The sequence below is a fragment of the Vidua chalybeata genome, chromosome 1 (assembly GCF_026979565.1).
Source record: "Vidua chalybeata isolate OUT-0048 chromosome 1, bVidCha1 merged haplotype, whole genome shotgun sequence".
Lineage (NCBI taxonomy): Eukaryota > Metazoa > Chordata > Aves > Passeriformes > Viduidae > Vidua > Vidua chalybeata.
This window is the reverse complement of record NC_071530.1, coordinates 44,834,226-44,855,655: the sequence shown is the minus strand read 5'-3', so window position 1 is coordinate 44,855,655 and position 21,430 is coordinate 44,834,226. Positions and strand designations below refer to the sequence as shown.

The 21,430-nt window shown below is 37.6% G+C and overlaps 1 protein-coding gene across 2 annotated transcripts in view; it reads left to right on the top strand.

The window, feature by feature from the left end:
• Positions 1-21,430, top strand: part of TRAK1 (trafficking kinesin protein 1) — a 126,807-nt gene that overhangs the window by 99,518 nt on the left and 5,859 nt on the right. The window contains exons 10-16 of one of the 2 annotated variants that reach the window (XM_053939701.1): positions 454-528; positions 1,760-1,897; positions 3,524-3,600; positions 5,617-5,853; positions 6,795-7,111; positions 11,317-11,532; positions 20,267-20,369. In XM_053939701.1, the coding sequence (XP_053795676.1) occupies positions 454-528; positions 1,760-1,897; positions 3,524-3,600; positions 5,617-5,853; positions 6,795-7,111; positions 11,317-11,532; positions 20,267-20,369 (1,163 nt within the window). Of the gene's footprint in view, positions 1-453; positions 529-1,759; positions 1,898-3,523; positions 3,601-5,616; positions 5,854-6,794; positions 7,112-11,316; positions 11,647-20,266; positions 20,370-21,430 lie in introns of both variants that reach the window. The other variant, XM_053939703.1, reaches the window with a different exon arrangement.

The window sequence follows — 21,430 nt, the reverse complement described above, 5'->3', positions numbered from 1 at the left end:
GAGGACAGATTAAAATCCTTTCTGTACTAGAGCCTAAAGGAAATATTCCACCTTTCTTATGTGGATGACCTTGTTTGATGTTTAATATCTGGCATACTTGACTAGAAAACATCAATTTATTAAGATACGTATATATAGTTTCTCAAGTGCAATAGTTAAAATTATTTTAAATATTAGATACAAAACTTTGCTCTGAGTTATTTCGGTGAGACAAGAGTGTCAGTGCAAGTATTTCAGTGGGCACATACTTGTTTGGAGGTTCTTTTAGCAAGGTGCATTCTAATGCTGTGTGTTCTTGTATTAACATTTTAAACATTTTTAAACTAATGTGTAGATTAATATTGCTGCAGAGAAGTGAGAAAAGTTACAATGTTCGTACTTACCTGTAGTATATGATAGAAATATCACAGGATAAAACATCACAGTCTTTCTAACATATTTGGCATATTTTAGTGTGCAGTTGAAAATGAGGAACTTGTCCAGCATCTGGGAGCAGCTAAAGATGCCCAGAGACAGCTCACAGCAGAGGTGAGTACATTACTTAGTAATACAATCATTTAGTAGCTGAGCAACGACTGTTCACTTTGCCATGAAAGATTTAGTCTGAGTTGGATCAGAAATATTAAATAGTTTTGCCTGTGTATATGCAATGAAGGAACATTTATGTTCCTAGTAGAGTTCAAACCCTTTTCTTTCCTATTCTCTGCTCCTTCAAATGACACACATTTTGAAACACAGAGACTTATGGGCTGTACAGGAACACCTTTAGAAGTTGACTTCTCTAGGCTGGTAATTTCAGCCTATTTTGACTAGTGAGATAACATGGAAGAGTTCATTGAAGCTCTGTTTGTTCAGTGTATAAACATAAGGCAGTCCACTATTTCTGGTTGTCTTATGGGTGCTATATTTGCATGAAAAAAAAAATGGACAAGATGGAATGAATAGAGCTTGATCCCTTTAGGATTTGTCTTGTACTTGCATTGCTTGGTGATGAAGGTGGGAGTGGCCAGAGAAGCTTTTCCAGTGGGTGGACCTTTTGTAACTGTGGTGCTCAACAAAGACTTGGCTCATGCCTCACCATTGCTTTCATGGAAAATAAAATGAACCAGATCTCTTTTTCTGAACCAAATAGCTGATTTTTATGGAAGTTGTAGGAATGTGGTGTTTCAGACTTCTGCCCCTTTGCCAAACTTAGTTGAAGTAGCTGATGAACCCAAAAGCTGTGAGGGTACACAGACATCTGTAGACAGAGTGATTACATAAGATGTGTTTCCTGAGAAAGCTAAAAATAAAGCTTGGTCTTAGGCTGTTAAAAGCTATAGATGCATATGTATGTATGCATGAAAGTCCTGGCTTTAAAATTCCTAAGTCCTTTGGACCATTGTGGAATGTCTTGTCCTCAGACCCTGGTGTTTGCTACTGTGGTCATCATGGCAGTGATTAGGCACTAAACCTGATCAGACTATAGATACCTTTTTAGCTCTGTATCTTCTCTTTGACAATGGCTTCACATGGAAGGAAAGGAAGAAAATGGAGCAAACAGTTCCTTTTGCATTGTTACCCTCCCTACCTGCCTTCCCATCACTAATCCATGTTATTAATGATCCTCCAGTGATACTCAGTTGTTGGAGATGGATTCCTTTTAAGTGGGATATTCTTCCCTACACCATTATTGCTTACCAGTATTAAAAGAATTGGCAGGATTTTTGTGGTAATAGTGCACCCCATAAGGTCTTGGGCTGTTTTCTCTATGTTACAGTTACGAGAGCTGGAAGACAAGTATGCAGAGTGCATGGAAATGCTTCATGAGGCTCAGGAAGAGCTGAAAAACCTTAGGAACAAGACGATGCCAAATGCTATATCACGTCGGTACCACTCCCTTGGTCTCTTCCCTATGGTAAGCAGATTTAAGGAAAAACCTGCACACACCAAGCAAAGGAAGTGTGTTTGCATCTGACTTGCAGCTTCAGGGATAGGATGCTAGGTTTGACATAAGCATGGGTGAAATGTGTATTTGCATTGTCTTAAAGGGGCACCTGAGTGATCAGTTTTGCATACCTGGTTCTGAAACAGTGGTGCTGTGCAGCTCTGTTGCAGTGTTATATACAACCTGCAGCTGTCTGTGCTTATGCTGTGAGACCTGGGTAGCATTAACTGGATCTTACACAGTTCTGTACATCTTTGTTAGGCATCTCCGGTACTGTGGTGGCTGATGTTCATTAGGAGCTTCCTGTTTATCTTCAATATCCTTGGAGATATAACTTCCTAATAATGTAATAATGGTTTCCAGACATGGTATCTTTCTAGTCATTTATGGTACGCATTTTAGTTCTTCAGTCTAAACCCTTGAACAGGGTTAAAAGCATAACTTCTTGTTGTATGGTGACTAGAAATTCAGTGGTTCATTAAAAGAATGTTAGTTGCTAATCTGTATTATGGCAGCAAGTTATGGTGGTTTCACTGGTGTTATCAACTTTCTTTACCTGATTTAATTTGATTATGAAATTTAAAGCTCAGGGAATATGCAGTACCCTCAGTGAAGTGAGGAAAAAAGAGTGGATAAGAATGTGTGCAGTGACTTGCTCTGCTTGCCTCTCTGGAGTAGTTAGGTTACTTCTGAAGGCAATGGTATCAGTGGCTTCTTTTGAAATACATTAATGTAATCAAGCAGCAAAATCTGGCCTGCCTTGTCTTGTCTTACTGCTGAAGAAGAATATGTTTTATTTGTGCTCACAAGAAGTAAATTGCCAACAAAGGCTTAGCTTGCTTTTTTGTGCTCCTTTCTGAGATTGAACACAGGCCAAATTAAAGTGCAGATGTTTAATTATATAAGTTGAGCATGCAAAAATAATACAAATTGCGCTTGCACAAATACAGCTGAAAGCTGTGAAAAGTATGCTTGTGCTGAGTTAGGTTTATGTGTTTTGTATGAAAATGATTTTCAAATGTTGAATCATGGGACAAAAGTTCATTTAGGTTTGTTAATGTTTGACACTTAGATCCTGCACCCAGCAGTAAAACTTTCACCCAGCAACAACTTTCCAGCTGTGGAAAATTGATGGCCTGTTCTCTCTAACCTTATGGAGAAAGTATATAGTGTTTTATGCCAAGAATCATGTCAGTTTTGTGGATGGGTGGATAATACTGTGGGTTTTATGTATATTTTAAATGAGAACATAAAGACAAAACTTTGTACATGAAAGGTGAGCGTTACTGAGTGTGGAATTCAGTCTGGGTAGCTGGATCATGTTGTTGCCTACAATGTTTTTTTTAAGGTTCTTTGGTAGATATTATGTATCCTCAGATGGTACATACTGCAGGAAAATGAAACTAAGCCATATTTTGTCAGTGTTTTAAATATCTTCATTAGTTTTCCAGTCATTTTTTGTATTTAAACCTTCCTTTTTTCTTCTAGAAATACTCTTCATTATTTATTATTTTGTATAAGTAATTTATTATTTTCTGTCATGCCAACCTATTAATGCTATGATATTTGTTTATCTTTTGTGCTTATTTTTAACAGGATTCTTTGGCAGCAGAGATAGAAGGGTCAATGAGGAAAGAACTGCATTTGGATGAACCCGACTCTCCTGACTTGGCGTACGACTGAAAAGAATTGGTTCCTAATTGATTGGTTATATCTGAATTTAATTATTTGATGAGAAAAGAAAAAACAGGAAATAGTTCAGCTAGATATGTAGAAAGAAATATTTGTAGCTGAATGTGAATGATAGAGAGAAAGGAAAACAAATTGCCTAGTTTTGGGGGTGTTTTTATTTTCTCCTAAAGCTGCTAAAAGGAAACACCTATATACTGGCTTTGCCCTGTCTTGTAAACTTATTTCCTCATTGGTGAGTGCTGAGAATGAGAAAAGATTTGTTTTCTTGTGTGTTACCATGCTAGACTTCTTCAGTTACCAGTTAGAGGAGGAGTTCAAGTTCTTGTTGAGTTTTATAGCATAAGTTACCAGGTTGATCTAATCCGGTTTTTACAGGAAGAACATCAGGGCAGTAAGGGATTTGGAATGGTTGGGTATTTAGTGTGATGCCCATTACACCTGTGCTGAAGTTCTGTTGAATTAAACAAGAGAGTAGTTTGAAACAAGTTAAGTGCTTGCGACAGTCCCAAAGCTATAGATAGATACAGCTTGGCAGAAATGGCCTTGCTGATGCCAGTTGCACGTGTACTCCAATAGGTTTATCTCACAGATTTGTACAAAGCATGGATTGTTTAATTTGAAATAAGTTAATCCAGTTTACAGGGTCTGTTACAGAAACAGAGTTTACAAAACAGGACAGTCAGGGAAGGTACAGTAGGCACTTACCAGAAACCTTCTAATTGCATTTACAAAATGCCTGACGCATACACTGACCTTTTCTGAGCCTAAGCCAAGAACTGCAAATGAGGCTCTGAAAGAGTGAAATGTTGGTTAGAAAAATGTAAGATCAGAAAGTTGCGAGCATGCTCAAACCCCATAGGAACCTTTCATACTTCCAGTATAATCTAACTTAAAGGTAGTTTAACTTCTTTAGAGTGTCTTATTTACTTTGCCTGCACCAGAGGATACTTTTTTTTTTTGGTTGCATGACTTATCTTGGTCTTATTTATTTGTGCAGTGGTAGTAACTGCAAGCTTCATGGGACTGTTTATTGATAAATACTCTTAGATTCAGCCTCAAAAAGATATACAGCTATAGATCTGGAGCCTCCACACAAAGGGTGCAACTGTTGAGCACCCATGGACAGAAGGAAAGAAATTTAAATGACATTAAGTAGCCTAAGGCATGCAGTCCCTGTTACAACCTGGCAGTGTTACCTTTCAGATAGAAGGAATGTGCTATTCTTGTGTTCAGCCACTGTTGAACTGTAAAACAAAGAAGTGGTAGCACTGCTGCAGTATGATATAGGGTAATTTTATTTTGTCAAGAAATTTCTGCTGAAGTGTCATCTGATGTCAGTCTTTAACCAGGTGAACAATATTTGTTATGGTATAAAGACAATGGTGATAAAGAATGAACTGTAGAAGTAGGTCAAATACTAGGTTTCCAACCTTGACAGTCTCTCTCTCAAGTCTTGGTCCGTTATATTTCTGGCATCTTTTTCCTTTTTTTAAAACTACTATTTAAGGGGATTGGAAATTGGTTTCAGAGAGAAAAGATACAGGACTTGCTTGCATGGAGATACTCAGGAGAGCAAATTCAAACTCTTTTAAAATGGATTAGTCAGTTCATAGTTAAGAGTTGAATGGAGGTCAATTCTGTTTTTTTTAAATCTCGTTTTTACATAATGGGTTTACGGCACTTTTAGCTGATGTAATGAAATGCTTTTTCACTTATTTTTATTAATATTTGAAAGGATCAATGCATATGATTGTCAAATGTTCTGTCAAAAATATTCTAAGGTGATGGAAGAATTATGTTGATGGATTGAATGTAATGGCCAGACTGTAGCTAGTATGGCACCCTATGCATACTACATTACAGAACTATATATAAAACCAAAGTGTTTGATAGGCCTGTGAATAGGAAGGGCTGTTAATAAGCTGTTACCTGTTTCTCTGTTCCTTCTCATGGTAATAAGTTATTTAGTGATTATTAATTGTGTGTGTGTTTTACAGCCATCAGAAGCGGGTCTTCGAGACAGTGAGAAATGTCAATCAAGTTGTCAAGCAGAGATCCATGACTCCATCACCAATGAATATCCCAGGCTCTAACCAGTCCTCTGCTATGAACTCAGTCATTTCTAGCTGTGTCAGCACTCCACGTTCCAGTTTCTATGGGGGAGACATCTCTAACATTATGATAGACAATAAGACCAATAGCATCATCTTAGAGACAGAGTCCTCAGACAATGGGTCAGTACCAGAGCACTGGAATTTGCTTTTGCTTTGTTTCTGACATAAAGGCAGTGTTCCTGTTTTCCTCCTTTTGTCTTATGTAGCGCAGTTATCACAGTGGCATACATCTTCAAAATCTATTTTGTGCTTATGGTTTTTGGGCACTCAAGTTTATTTAAAAAAGAAAGCTTTTAGAAAATACTGTGTATCAATCAGTGTCTGCAGCTCAGAGATGCAACATCACCAGATAATGTTAAACCACCCTTTATTTTTATGTGTCAACATTTAAAAATAATTAAATTTTCACCATGTTACATAAATGCCAGTGAGTTGTGATTCCAGATGCAGCTACAGAGAACTGTTTTGATCCTAAAAATGACTGAAGTGTGCATCTATAGGTTACCTAATATGAAAACTTACGAATGAAGCTAGTCAGAACTTTGCTTTTTTAGCTGCTTGTCTCTTCCCCCAGTACAGCTCCCCACTATATGCTGTATATACTTTTAATTAAAAAGGTTTAATACTTCAAAACAATGTATGTTTGTCAATATAATATACTCTTGTGGCTCACTGTGGTGTTCTTACAGCATTGGCCTTTTAACATGGGGCCTGCTTACCTGAGTTTACATAACTGTGAGAGACGCACAACAAGTAGACAACTCTCACCTCTTTGTAGGAGGAAGCTCTTAAGTAAAGTGAAGGTTTTCAACCAGGAGTTTCCAGGCAGGAGCTAAGGACTCAAAATTTTTACTGTGAAAGAGAAACAAAAGACTGGTGTTAGCCTTTGAGCTCTTCAGATGAGAGGAGCAAGTTGTTCCCAGGCACAGTAATGTAAAGGTATTGATGAGTTTCTCAAAACTGTCATATGGAAGTCTTAAACATTTCTAAGAATGTGTTTTTTTTTCCCTCCCACCTTTTTTTTTTTTTTTTTTTCTTCTGTGTCCTCCTTTATGTTTTAGAAATGAAGACAGGATGAAGAAGCCTGGAACACCAGGGACTCCAGGCTCCAGTGACCTAGAGACTGCCCTGCGTAGGCTCTCCCTCAGGCGGGAGAATTATCTCTCGGAGCGCAAGTTCTTTGAGGAAGAGCAGGAAAGGAAGTTGCGGGAACTGGCAGAAAAGGGAGAACTCCACAGTGGTTCCGTTACCCCCACAGAGAGCATCATGTCACTGGGAACTCACTCCAGATTTTCAGAATTCACTGGATATTCAGGAATGTCTATCAGCAGTCGCTCCTACCTGCCAGAAAAGCTTCAGATTGTGAAACCACTAGAAGGTGATAACAAAGGGCCTCGGCCTTTATCTGTTGTTATTAGTGACTCTTTGTGGTCCCTAATCCATCACCAGAAAGCAGGAAATCTTTGCAATACATATTCTTTTTACTTTAGAGACAGTACTCCACGCTGTTGGTTTGAGATCTTCTAACTACTATATTCTTCCACAAGCCTTAAAAGTGTTAGGAAACAATCTCAGCCAAAGCAGTAAAATAAATATTACAGGCCACATGTGCACATCATCAGTGCAGCTTTACATCTGACCTAAATGTTACCATTTCATAATTGGAAAAGGAAGGTGGATAAGTCTATGAAATCTAAACAGCAAGAGTTCTGTAAATTAGTATCTGGAAAGGCTGTTGCCTACTTCAGTTAGTCCAGTTGGTCTAATAAGACTGTTATAGTGATTCAAAATTATCTCTGGACTTAATGGGTTGTGTGAGTGATCACATGATTCACTATGGCTTTGTGTTTCATGTGTGAAATAGGTGGGGTTTTTTAAAGTCAAATTTCCTTCATACGTTGTCTCAGTAAAAGACAAGCTAGAAACAGATGGTAGTCAGGGCTAGAGCTGTATTTCAAAGTTAATTTCAATAGACTGTTTAAAAAAAGCTGTCAAAGCAAATGTAGTATAATCTGCCTGGCTTTCTTCAGTTCTTTCAGGTTGTAGTTGGAAGTTAGTTGAGTCAATTCCTTCAGGTTTTAAACCAAATGAAGTTTCCCTGTAGTACTTCACAGATATACTAGGTAACATCATTTAGCTTTGGCTTCTCTCTTTCTCTCTCTCTCTTCCTTTAACAGAAATCTTCTATTACATTGCATTGTGTGTGTTTCAATTGCAGAAGTTCCTTTTTTTTCATCTGTTCAGAACAAATTTATTTCATTTATAAGGAGCATATAGCATGACACGTTCTCAGAAGCAAACATAAGCGTTCTTATGTCCTGAAGAAAATGATGTACTGTATTAGAAACTAGAGCCATAGCGCACAAACCCATACTGTTGAGCAGATTTTAATAGTTTGTTTTCATGGCTGCTTTTAAATAGTCATAAAAGTTCTTGTACCGCATGGGGGAAAGGATGATTCCACTTTGTTTCAGTTTCCAGTTGCTACCACTGTAATAGATTTCTGTCACCATCCCATTATATCTGCTTTTGTCTTCCAATAAACTCTTAAAGTCTTTATCATCTTTCTATCTGTCTGGGTTTTTTTTTTTTGTTTTGTTCAATGTTTTCACTGGGTCATTTCTCTTTTGAAATTATTGCACCTTTTAAAGTACTTCCCATGTTTGGTTTTAGATCTTATTTGTAGCATGTTTGTGTCTGCCTGTTTCATAAGTTTTGTGTTTGTTAATTTTTATTAACTAAATATCTTCATGATTTTGTTTTTCATTTCAGCTTAGTTTATTTTCTGAATATTTTTCACGAGCCTTAGGTTTTTTTTCAACTTCATGGATGCCTTCAGACTACTGGGGAAAAACGGTCTGCTGTACCTGCAGACTGCTATAAGCAGCTGTGTCTTTGGTTTTTTTACTGTTTTGGGTGCTCGTGTCATAAAACAGAAAAAAAAAAGTTCTATAATAACTCTATGATAGGTTAATCACTTCTGCTCCTTTAAAGCAACCTTTTAAATCCCCCAGAAAAAGAAGTGGCAGAAGCACTAAGAAATGCATGTTTTGCACCTTTAAAAATCAAGATATGCTTTCTTTTAGTCAAACAGAAGGATTGCTTGATGTGACTTCTTTCAGAGGGGTTTTTTTGTTTGGTTTTGTTTTGTTTTTTTTTTAAACTATGCACCTGTGACTTGTTGTGTCATAAGCACAAAACAGCACTATCTGTAGGAAAACTAAAAACTTGGACTGACTATGTCTTCACCCATTTCACTGCAATTGTGGGAGCAGCACACTGTGAATTTCTAAGCTTTCTCTGATCCTCCAAACCTATGTGCAGTCATGTATAGATATCAGGAATATATGAAAAAAAATTACTCCATTCATATGCTTATTTTGTTCTTATATTCCTTCTTCTTTTAGTGACATGTGTCACTGTTACACAGTAATTCCCTCATGCCAACTGTTTCTGGTAATTTACAAAACCATCTGCTAGGAACCTGGGATTGAATGTAGGCCAAAGAAGTGTTGTATTTCCCTCTTCTTTTGACTTCTGCAGCTTTCTCTTTTTTCTTTTTATTGCGGATTTACAATTGTTGGATTCCCTTGTACATTTGTCTTTATTTTCTCTATAGGAAATTAAAGCTCCCTTGCACACATTTTATGAGATCAAGATTAGGCTTAGATATACTCTTTTTTGTGATGGACCTAAGGCCATTTTGATTTCTGTAGTTTCAATAGAAATATTGAAGTTCAAAATGCAGATATTTTGGTAACTATATTTCTTATGGAAAAGTATGAGATATATATTGAAAATGAAGTGTTTGTATTGTGCCGAGTTTAAGTTTTAGTGTGCTTTAAGGTGAAGAAGATTACATCTGCAGAAGCTAGCATGTAGAAGTTGATTAACGTTTTTATACTTGCATGCAGTGCAGAAAGAAATTTTGATTTCCTTTGTTTTTTAATTCTTGGAGCAGACTGACAGAAAACCTCTGCTCCTAGGTTAAGGCTTGACAATATTTGTAACTTCTTCATATTCTGGGGTATTTCTTTTATATAAAAGCAAAAAACTTGGCCTTTATGACAATTCAGATGTAAATACAAGTTATAAGGATGTCTCTTCCCTCATAAACCCCCATAAATGGGGTTTATTTACTTCCTGAGCCTGTTGGCTGCAAATTTTCTCTAATCCCTCTAGACTTATTTAAATAAAAGAAAAAAAAATAGATAGGATCATTAGCCAAAGTAATCTAGCAGATCCATTTATTCTGTGCCGAAAAGCTACAAATCTTAAAAAGTGAGACAGGCTTAATTAAAATGCCACTCATTTTTCCAGTCATTCTAGAGAAAGAGTATTTCCCTGTTAATTTCCTATTTACAGTGAGTTTCCTCAAGTGCAATATGTGAAATGGCAATTTTTCTCATTTCATAGGATTTTTCTCAGATTGAAAATGTATATGAGAGCCACCCCATCTCTAGTTATTACAGTTGTTTAAGCTTTTACATACACCATGTAGCAAATTGAATATTCTTGGTCTTTGAATATGGGTGAGACATTTGTGTGCCAGCTTGTTGAATGAGTGGGTATTCTGCTTTGCAGAGAGAAAACAGAAATAAGACAGCAAAAACTGCTCTGATTTGCAGGCAGAGGAGAAAAGAAGGATGTTTTGTTTGTGTCATAGGACATGTGTGATTTTAAGTCACATTTTTCAACACAGTGATGGTGGGCACACAGGAAAATGTAGGCCCCAGTGTTTAATTCCTACTTGAGGAATCAAATAAATTCTCCCTTGATTTCACTGGGTCCATCTCAATGTAGATACGAATTTTTCCTGATCCATTGTTGTTTCTGACTGTCTCCTATTAAACCTTGAATATTGAATGCTCTTCTCTGTAAAATACACCTCCTTTTTCGAAACATTTCTCTGCCAAGGATGAAGCTACAGGTACAGTAGCATTTAGTTATGTAGTAGTTGAATTCCTGTAGCATAGGACCCACACAGGTATTTAGCCTTGACATGTAGTTCAGAGTTGTGTATCTGCTTACACGTGCCTGAAGTTGATGGGGTTTTCTAACGTATGGTTCCAAGCTAAAATTGCTGCGCAGTCTGTGTGACTACTGTCCTCCCGTTAGCCACTAGTAGAAAATTCTGGCATGTTTTCAGCACTTGTCGTAGTTTGAGCTTAATGTGGGAATGAATATGTGGTATATGTTCCTCTTAGAGCTTTCTGTGATGGTGCTCAGATCCACTGTTACAATGTAAATTCTTTCTACTCCTGCTTAATCCTGTGAATTGAAGAGGATGGGGATATTTACAGGGTGGGGATGTGCACGTGCACAAGTGTGCTGCTTCTCACCACCAGGCTTTGCATAGGTGCTGATGTGATCAGTTTATTACACACTGGTGTGGAAATGCTGAAGCATAGGTGAAGCAGTTTTGTGCTGTAGCATGTCTCCCTAGGCACATTAAACCCAGAAACATTAAAGGTTTGGAGCTCCCAAACCTTTGGTCTTCTGGATAAATGAAGTGGGACTTTGTCTTTTAGGTCCTGGATTGCTTACTAATTGATTTTGATTGTCTTTCTGTTCCATTTCAAGGTTCTGCCACTTTGCACCACTGGCAACAGCTGGCTCAGCCTCACTTGGGTGGGATCCTGGACCCGAGGCCCGGGGTTGTCACTAAGGGCTTCAGGACCCTAGACCTGGACCTGGATGAAGTGTACTGCCTTAATGACTATGAGGAAGATGAGACAGGTGACATTTCTTACAAGGGCCTAACTACCTCGACGCCAGTTCAGCACACAGAGACCTCAGGTGAGAGGTCACAAGCACAAGTGACTGTTTCAGAGAACAAGAATAACCCCCGCCAATCTCAGGCTTTCACAGAGGAGATGCAGGAGTCCGCGACTGACGATGATGAGGGGTCTGGTGAGGGAAACTCATTAAGTCCAGTAAAACTGACATCTTTACAGGATTTTGATTACTGGGCCATTCTCACGTCTCTTCAGAACAGCATCCATAATATTGCTTTGTGTGTAGCATCTGCACGATAGTGTGTGCAGTGGTTAGAACATAACCATTCTAACATTGGCTCAAAAATCGTTTCTTTTATAATATTTTAATTTGTTTTTCAGTAACAGCATCTGTGGTCAATATTTTACTCTACTTTGATAAGAGAAGGCTGCTAAAAGGAAGTGGTTCAATCACAAACCTTTGTGTGGCATGTATTCAACTTGTGTGTGTATTTAGTGCGCACTGTTAAGTGTGTGTAATGTACAGATTACATATATTTTGTATTACTGTAGTGCAGATACTCTTCTGACAGTTCATAAGAGGTGATGCCATGTTTTAGATGTTTGTACTTTGGGAAAAAAACAAAGACTAAATGATTGGTGCACTAAAGGTGCCTCCACCTTGCCTTTGCTGAAACAAATGGAGTGCCTTGAAAACCACCAAAGAAATTCTGAAAGTTTAATTCACTTACCTCAGATACAGCTACCTGTTTTTAAAGTCCTTCTGAGATAAAGAATTAAGGGAATGTTTTTATGCAGTCACTAATAGCATTTCCCTTACTCTATCTCCACCACACTATTAAACCCTGTCCTTCCTATTCATACCATATTAAGACATAAACATTTTTAAGTGACAAATTACTGCATGAGATATTAGATACTCTGAACTGACACTAGCAGTCTATTATTGCACAAGATTACAGATTCTCAAGACTATAGATGTGTTTTGAGTTTATGTGGTTTCTCTCTTGTTCTTGGGATTTGGGGGGTTTTGTTTTAATAAGCTATATAGTCTTCATTAAGATTTGCCTCTGGTAAAAAATTATATTTAATCCAGAATCAGAAAATTGCCAGAATTCCTTTTTTTTTTCAGACTTCTTGTGTTTGTATAACTACTTTAAATGAAGACACTTCCTTCCCTCTCCTTTTTCTGGGATAAATCATAATTTAATATTTGGCTGGTCTTTGGAAGATTAGGTTGTCTCAGGGCTAAATAATAATATTTATGTTATTATCATGACATGCAGAGTATCTTCAGCTCTCACTGCAATGGCACTTCAGTGCTTTCAGCTATTGAATATAAGCTACTTTCTACAGTCAGTCGTATTAAGGTTAAACTTCGAATCATAGAATCATTAATGCTGAAAAAGACCTCTAAGATCATTGAGTCCAGGCATTAACCCAGCACTGCCAAATCCACCACTAAACCATGTCCCTAAGTGCCACATCTACAGATCTTTTAAATACCTCCCGGGGTAGTGACCCAACCACTTCCCTGGGCAGTCTGTTCCAGTGCTTCAACATCCAAACCCTTCAACTTCCCTTTCCATTGGCAAAAGTTGTCCTTGTTCTATGAGATCCCAAAAGAAAGTTTATATTATTTTTTTATATTAATATGAAAATAAATAATGCCTCTTCAGGCAATTGTGAACCATTTTGGATATTATCCAGGTTTTTATAATTTGAAGAGTCTGAGTAACAGCCAGCAAGAAAAGCTGGAGATATAAGAAATGTGGACTGAAATAATCAAAGCCTGAAATAACTGGCATTTTTAGGATCTAGGGAATAAAAGATTAAACAAAATATATGTTTAATTTTAAAATGTGTTGCTGTAGAGAGAAAGGGAACAAGCAGTTCTTTGTGTACTCATAGAGTAAATGTGAAAAACATGTTGCTTGGATTACATTTTTAAGAATTTTCTAATGGTAAGAGTGTTCAACACCGGAACATGTCAAAAAAGTAAAAGACTCATTGTCATGGGCTAAACATAGATAAGGATATAGTTCAGTTCCTTGTTGGGTTTTTTTTTAAAGAACAAATTACTCTAACAATTCTGGATAATAATTTGAAAGAGTTCTTTCTTTTGAGTAGAGAAATATAAGTAGGCCTGCTCTGTGTTTACAAACTGGTAAAAAAGTCTAGTATTTCCTTCCATTTTCTCCATTATGATTTGATTAAAGGTCACTGTTCATGAACAGGTTATTTACTGATTACTGCTGACTTTTCCTAGGGAAAAGTCTATTTAGACAGGGGTTTTAAGCAAATTCCCCACCTTATAAATTGACAAAGTAGATAAAATCAATGAAATTGCTCTAGCAATCTTATTTTACCTTGTATTATTTGCTGAGTAATTTTAATACATTACAGAAATAAATAGGTCAAAATTAATAACTTTGTGTAGAATGAACAAGTGCACTGAAAACTTTAATTTCCCATTCTTTTGCCTTCTTTCAAATTGTCCTGTTCCATAGCATTTAGGAGTATCCATGAGCTACCGTATCATTACTGGTTGTGTTGTTCAAATGGAGTAAAGACACTGTATCTGCTTTTTGTTGAAGCAATTTGTTGGCATTGTACAAGGAGGAGATGATTGTGGATTTTTTCAGAATAGGCACTTACTAATGGAGCAGTATTCTTAGGATCCACAATCTGCCCACTGAAGAATATCTTTTGGGAGAAGGAGGTGCATGCTTAGCATATTAATTTATTTTGTATTTAAATATTGTGCAGCCATTGATTCTCATTGCTTCTCCTCAGCATTCTTTCTTCTAGATTTCTCTGTAGGAAATTCAAGGCAGGTAGGGGTGTGTATGGACATGCGGCACCTCATCATGAGCACAAGGTTACAACATCATTGCTTGCCTGATTCCAGTTGGGAATTGGTTCCAGTTGGCAACATACAAAATAAACTCTTGCTAGAGAATGTGGAAGTAAAATAAAAAGGGAAGGAAAGAAAAATCTTGCATACAGTCTCTAGCAATAATGCCTTTACTTGTAATCCAGGATAGCTCCATTGTGGAAAAATCTCATTCAAGAGGTCTGTAAAAGCCAGGAGGTATCTTGTTACACTTGGTGTTGGCAGGCCATAAAGCATGCCAATCTAGAGCTACAGGTCTTCCAGCCTCAGACCAAAAAGTCTTCAGTAATACAGTGCCTACAAGGACCTTCCCAGCAGGTGCAGATCATCTTAGTCTGTTGGGCAGGTTTCTGCTTCAGTTGATTGTATGCGCTGAGGTTTGTATCTTGCCTTTTTTGCACTGGGTATGTTCTCTGTCACAGTACTTACAAGTACTATTCATATTGCCATTTTATGTGTACAGAGTGCTGCTCAAAATGAGCCGAAGCGCTTACTTTAACTTTGCGGCTCAGGAGAGCAAGCATTGCTGGTGCCAAAAATACCTTGTAGCCAAAACAAGTATATTCAGAACAATTATGATAGATATTCTATTCTTGGGATAGTTAGAGTCAGAAATCATTCTGACTAAAAAAGGAAAATTTATGTTCCTTATATTTTCATGTCTACATGTTCAAACCTGTAGTACCCATTGATCTATAAAATAGCTTCTTCACTATAAATGTGTATTCTATCCCAATTATGGCACTGAACATTTCAGAAGAAGTTAGCACACATATGACATATGGTCTGCAGATAGTCTGTTGGAGCCACATACTGTGTGTGAGTAGAGTTAAATTTATGGAGGATTGTAAAGTTGCAGTTCTAGCAGTTCTAGCCTAATACACAGGAGTAGATTGAGTTTTATGTATCACTTGTGTAGACTCTGAGCATAAGTGCAATTGTAGAGAAGTTACAGGACACAGTGTTCTTAAAATCATCTGGAACAAGTAATTTTTGCAGCACAAATTTTTAGTAACCTCAATATGGGTTTTTTTGTTCTGTGAAAGAAACTACTATATTATAAAACTGTACAGAATCTGTTTTGGAGGAGGGGTTGTTTGGGTTGGCTTTTTGTTTGGTTTGTTGTGTTTTTTTAATTCATTGGCTTTCATGTTTCCCTTAAAGAAACAAACGAAATACCAGCCACTAAAAGCACTTAATAATGTTATGCATGTTCTAATTTTGAAGTTGGAAGGGCTACACTTGATGCAGTGTATACTTAATTGCCTGCTAGTATTGGGTGCATAAACTGGTCTTTCAATACTTGTGTTTGTTAGTTCCGCTTATTGATTGCTTTGAATAGACATGTGCACAGCATTACGGGATCAGCACTCTTGTACTTCATGCTTAGACCTTAACCATGACATGGAGGGCTTTCCAAATAGAGGCCCAAAATCACAAGAACACATAATGAATGTATTATGTTTGAGTTGTTTTTAGCAGCATTACTACACATGCTTCTAAAAAGTTATCATTGTACAGAAAAGCAATAAATTTTGTAACTCTTCTAGAACTAAGGTATTGATGCATATTTAAATATATTTTATTTTCAAATGGCATGAATATTTTCACAGTAATTATTTTTTTAAGAAAAGCTGTCAGCAGTTGCTTTCTATGCTCTTAAAATGCTTGAATTTTTATTTGGGGATCCTAGCCTACATAAACTTATGTTAAAGCCACATTGAATACTTTGAAATCTTTTTACATCTATGCTCAATGGTTATAAACGTATAAGAAAGTGATCTCAGCCAGAACACCCTGTCCAAAGAATACCTGCCTTTGTTCACTTTTCCCACTCTTTCTGTTTCCAGAGGCAAAATAAATTAAAATTTTGGAAAATCAGGTATTCAGAAAATAATTTTGTTGTTTAAGATACATAACAAAAGCCATGCTCCTGGTGCAGATGTATGAATTCCTGGAGGTTTTGAGTATTCATGGTTGCACCTTTAGGAGAGTATCATGTTCACATTTTACAGCTGTTTTTTTAATCACTTATCTCTTTCTTTTTGTAGTGGTTCACCCAGGCATCAGATTCAGCTTAATCTATATTCCCCCTATTCTGTCAGCCAGGCATTCTCAGTACAGGTAGCACTGGATATCAGAGCTCTCACCCTTAGCCACCTGAAGGGGATGAACTCTACTAAATCTAGACACTGCATGAAGCCACTGTCTTGTCCTGTGGGTCCTAGTGGGGGTTTGTGACCTAGTTTCCAGTAATTTCACCCAAGAATGGAATTAGTGGCACAAACTGGCAAAAGTGAAGTCCATAGCCTGTGTTCTAGATGATCACACAGTAGGAAAAAAAAAGTCTCCTAATGGTCCTTTGTTACCCTCTTTTAAATCAGGCCGAACTTTTCTATTCAGCAATAAACTTCTAATGCTTTAAAACACCATCTGTTGCTCTAAGGATGCCTCAGTCTGTTTGTCATTCCATCCGTGTTTCCACAGCCTGTGCTAAAGAGATGCCCTAATTCCAGTGCGCTCCCTGCTCAAATAGCAGGGAAACGGGTTCTCTCCTTTTCTTGAAACGTGCCAAAAAACTGATGGAGTAGAGTGTCTTGCTTCACTGTTATACTAAAGTGTTGACTTTGTGCCAGTCTGGATCAAACCATACTCTAAAGATTTCCCAACTTTTTTGAAGTTAATTTCCTAATAAATCTGTATGTGCCAGAATATATGTTTGTATAAAATGGAAAGATTTATTGGTCACCTTGAGCTCTCTGCCCTCTCACTGTTATTTCAGCATAACAACAAATTTGGATTTTGATCCAATGGTACAAAAGTTAATGGTGTCTTAGTATAGTTATCTCTTACAAATCTTCCTCAAACTGAATTTGTCTTGACATCTTCTCTTGGGTTGGACAGGCTACTTGTTTACCTACTGTAACTTTGTAGTTTCCTCTGCACAAGCTGGTTGAAAATTTAGATAGAATGGCCTTTTGAGAGTTCCCTGGGCAGAAGGTCATGCCCTGAATATATCTATTTTGCTGTTTACACCTAGTAGAATGGCCCACAGGCTCTGAGTCCTGAAGCTGGATCCGAGACAGCTCTGAGATACATAAAATCAGCTTTGTGTTTTGTGAGCAAAATCCTGTTTGTTCTACCAGAAGATGGAGCTCTCTGCGCTCAGTTTGACTGCAACCTGCCTTTTTTTTTTTTTTCTCAGTATTTTAAAAGGTGTTTTTACAGTAGTGTTTGTTCTTACAGAAGAGTCCCTTTCAGCTATGATGGTTTGCGATTTTCCATAATGCCTGTGAATTTTTTGAGAAAACTTAATAAGGTGAAGAATCATTAATTCCTCAGTGCTAAAACATGATACAGCAGAAATCTTAGGTTTAGATTTGATTTTAATTTAGAGTTTGCACTGGGTTCAAGATGGATGAAATTACATGTTGTTTCTGTAAATTTTGTTAAGCACTGGATTATGTACAGATTTCTTTTCATACAGATATGAAGCCTTGTTGTTAAACTATAACTATTTTGGAAAAGAGGGTATAAGTAAAACATCTGGTTTCAGACAGTTACATGCAGCAGATGTTTATATTCAAGAGAATACTTTGACATATGTAAATGTGAAGATAGTCTTTCTTATTAGAAAAATGTATTACTCCCTCATGAGCTTATACCACCTCAGGAGATACCAATTCCTGTGTAAAATTACTAAGTTAGAAATTAATAATTGTGTTTCTATTTGATAAACTTTGTTCATTTACAGCAACAGGTTCTCACTCTTTTTACTGTGTCCAAAGGATGGAAAATGCTACAGCAGTATGATACAACCCATTGTTGACTGATGAAGGATGAAGCTGGTACAGGACTTTCTTAGTGGTATTTGAGGGTGAAATATATCTTTGGAAATTGATAGATTTTTTTCACCACTTCAGTTTGTCTCCTCTGATTAGAGTTAGTGATTTCTCTACTTTTAGCAGCCTTCTCCTATCTTTGACTCATTAATAGCAATGAGTCTTGCTTTTGCTAATGCAGCTATGTTTCTTCAGTGTGCCTGTCTCCAATCTGAGGGGATGCCCTGTGGATATTACAAATGGGGAAAATGCACTGATTGTATTACAGCTATATGCCTTGGGTTGAGCTTGCAGTCTTAAACCAGCATTGCTTTATTCTGTTCTCTATTCATCATCCAGGGGTAATTGCTTTGTTTCTAATTGATTTATGTTAAAGTCCTGTGTTTCTCTAAATAACCAATTTTTTCATGTCCAGTTATTTGAGTTTTTTCTCCAGATTTTCTTATAACTCTCTACAATATGGAGAGAATCATGATTGCTAGGCTGTGCTCCCTTGTAATAGCTTTTGTAGTGCTCACACTAATCTCTAAAGCAACTGGATTCCTGAAGCATCCTAATTACCATCTCTGGAGGTGAAGTAGAGCTTGTTGTTATGTTATGCCGTGCTAACATTTGAGTGTGTTAACATGACACTCCAGTGGGTCCTCAGAAATATCCTCCTCTAATGTACAGCCGTACATTCCAGCACTGACTAGAAATTACCTCACACTGTATGCTCAGCCACTTCTGCTTCCACTATCCACACTGCCCATGCTCTACCCTTCCCACACTGCTTATTTGTGTTCTTAAAGGGCTACCTAACCACACACACTGTTTTGGAGCTGTGATAATTTATATATGGAAAAGGGAACACAGCCACAATTAAGACTTGCCTTGCTTCTGCTGAGCTGCTCTGGGAGTTTAGAATGGTGTCTGGTCCAGCTGGTCAATCTGTCTGTCTTTTGCAATGTGTTGAATAGTTGTGTACTGTGGTATTAAAATGTGGCTTAATCAGGGAATGGCTCAGAGGGTTGGGTAGGACTGGCGGGGAGGGAGCTGCACATGGTTTTTATTGTGCATGTTCTTTTGACCACTGCTAAATTTGGTTACTAAGTAAGAGAACCTATGCAATCATGATATCTTTGATGTAATATTTAACTCTGGGTGTTTTTCAACCAGCTTTTCAGATGCATGGCTCTAAAATTCTGTAGTTATTTTGCAATGACCACAGCTGCATTATATAGCAGGCTGATACAGCCACAGAGGTATTTCTAATAAGAAGAAAGAAGTCTGCCTAAGTCCCTCATTTTTAAATCTAAGCTGTATTGCTTCTTTCCCAAATCACTGATCTATCACCAGAGTGGCAGTTTTACAGCCACATTTATTAGGAAATTTGCTTACTACACTGTCTACAAATATTCAAAAACTGCTATACTATGCAGCTGAGGACATACATTTTTAAAGAACCTAATCACACGCACAAGAGAAATGTCACAGATGTACAGTAGTGGATCCAAAAAACTACCACTTTCCATATTGTGGATATGAAAAGTCAGAGAAACAGCAATTAATGTGTGTCCCTCCCCTCCCCAACCCAACAATCTATATTCTGTAGCATTAGCCAGATGGATCCATTACTGAGAAGTAATGGGGATACCTTTTTGTGGATCAATCTAAAAGCTGAAAGGCACAAGCATTTAGAAAATCCTGGTGCTCCTGAGCTGGTACTAGAAAATTTTGCTTGTAATTTCCCACTGATGCAAGTTGCTAGTTTAGATAAGGACTAGCATTTCAAGCACTGCCTGGCCTAAATTTGGTTTGAACAAGACTTAATCTGCAGTGTTTGTAATCATGGGCAAGTTTCAGCAGACCTTTTTAGCACTGGCCTTGGAGTCCTAGAGGTGTTTATCTTGGAGAACAAGTGTCTGTTTAACACTCATACTTGGCCATTTCACTTTTCTTGCATTGATCCCATCAAGGTGCCTCGTCACTTTTTGCATCTGTCTTATCAGCACACAGAAGTTTGGTTTTCCCCTTTTCTGTGTAAAATGCAAAGAATTTGCTTTTTTTTAATTTAGTACCTCATCCTGGGAAGTGCATGTCACAAACCAACTCCACCTTCACCTTCACCACCTGCCGCATTCTGCACCCCTCCGATGAACTCACACGAGTCACGCCAAGGTAAGGGATTCTCATGATGACAAAGCCTTCAGCTCTATCAGAGTTTCCCCTCTAAGAAAATGCAAAATAATAGCATAAGCATAGGCATTGATTGCGCTGGTGAATTACAACACACCCACCAATTATTCCTCCCATTTTGAGTTACCACAGCCTGAATTTGGGAGGCACGTGTGATGTTTTAAAAAGCCAATCAAAGTTTCTTAAATTTTGTTGTCTCTAGTTAAGATATTGCAGGATCAGACATAAATGTATTGGCTTCTGATATCCAAACCAGGCTACTCCTCATCTTAGACTAGTTGTAGTCCTCATATGTGAATGCACAGGATGTATCTTTCTCTTACCAAAAGAGATGAGAGGTTTTTCCAGGAAGGAAGTCTAAATATTTCCTCTCAGAAGAAGAAGGGATGTGCAGGTTAAGAAATCCAGGAGCTAGGTAAAGCGTGGAGGAGGACATATGCCTTAAATGGAAACAGAGAGATGTCTACTTTGTTTCTTGGTTTAATTGTTGGAAATTAGTTCATAGTTGCCAGACTGAAAGTAATGAGCTGGTGATACAATAGGAATTGGCAGTGTAGACACTGCACGCCCACAGAAGGCAGTTCCGTGGCCTTAGGGAACGTGATTATCAGAGAACCAGAAAGGGGTGGTGTGAATTTCCTACCTAAAGAGGAAGCTTTCCTCCCTTAGCTAATCAGGATTTACAGAATGTTCTTTTCTGTTTATAAGGACAATGTCTCATGCTTTCTGTACCCCTTCCTGCGCCTCTGTGGGAGTGTACCTCAGTGTAGGTCCCCATGCAGAGGTGTTGTGCCTACACTGTTTAGACATGAGACAGGCACTGACTGCCTATGAAGAGCATGAAAAGTAAGGGTATTGAATATAAAAACCTGTCAGGTGGAAAGGAAATATATGATGTTTAAATGTAACTTTTTTGCTTCACTTTGTGAACTAAGGTAATTATTAGTGGCCTAGCTGTTTTTTCTTTATTCTTTTCTGTCTTTCCCTTCAGCACAATTACTGAAGAGATCCTCTTATATGGCTGCAGTTCTATTTTAATTTTC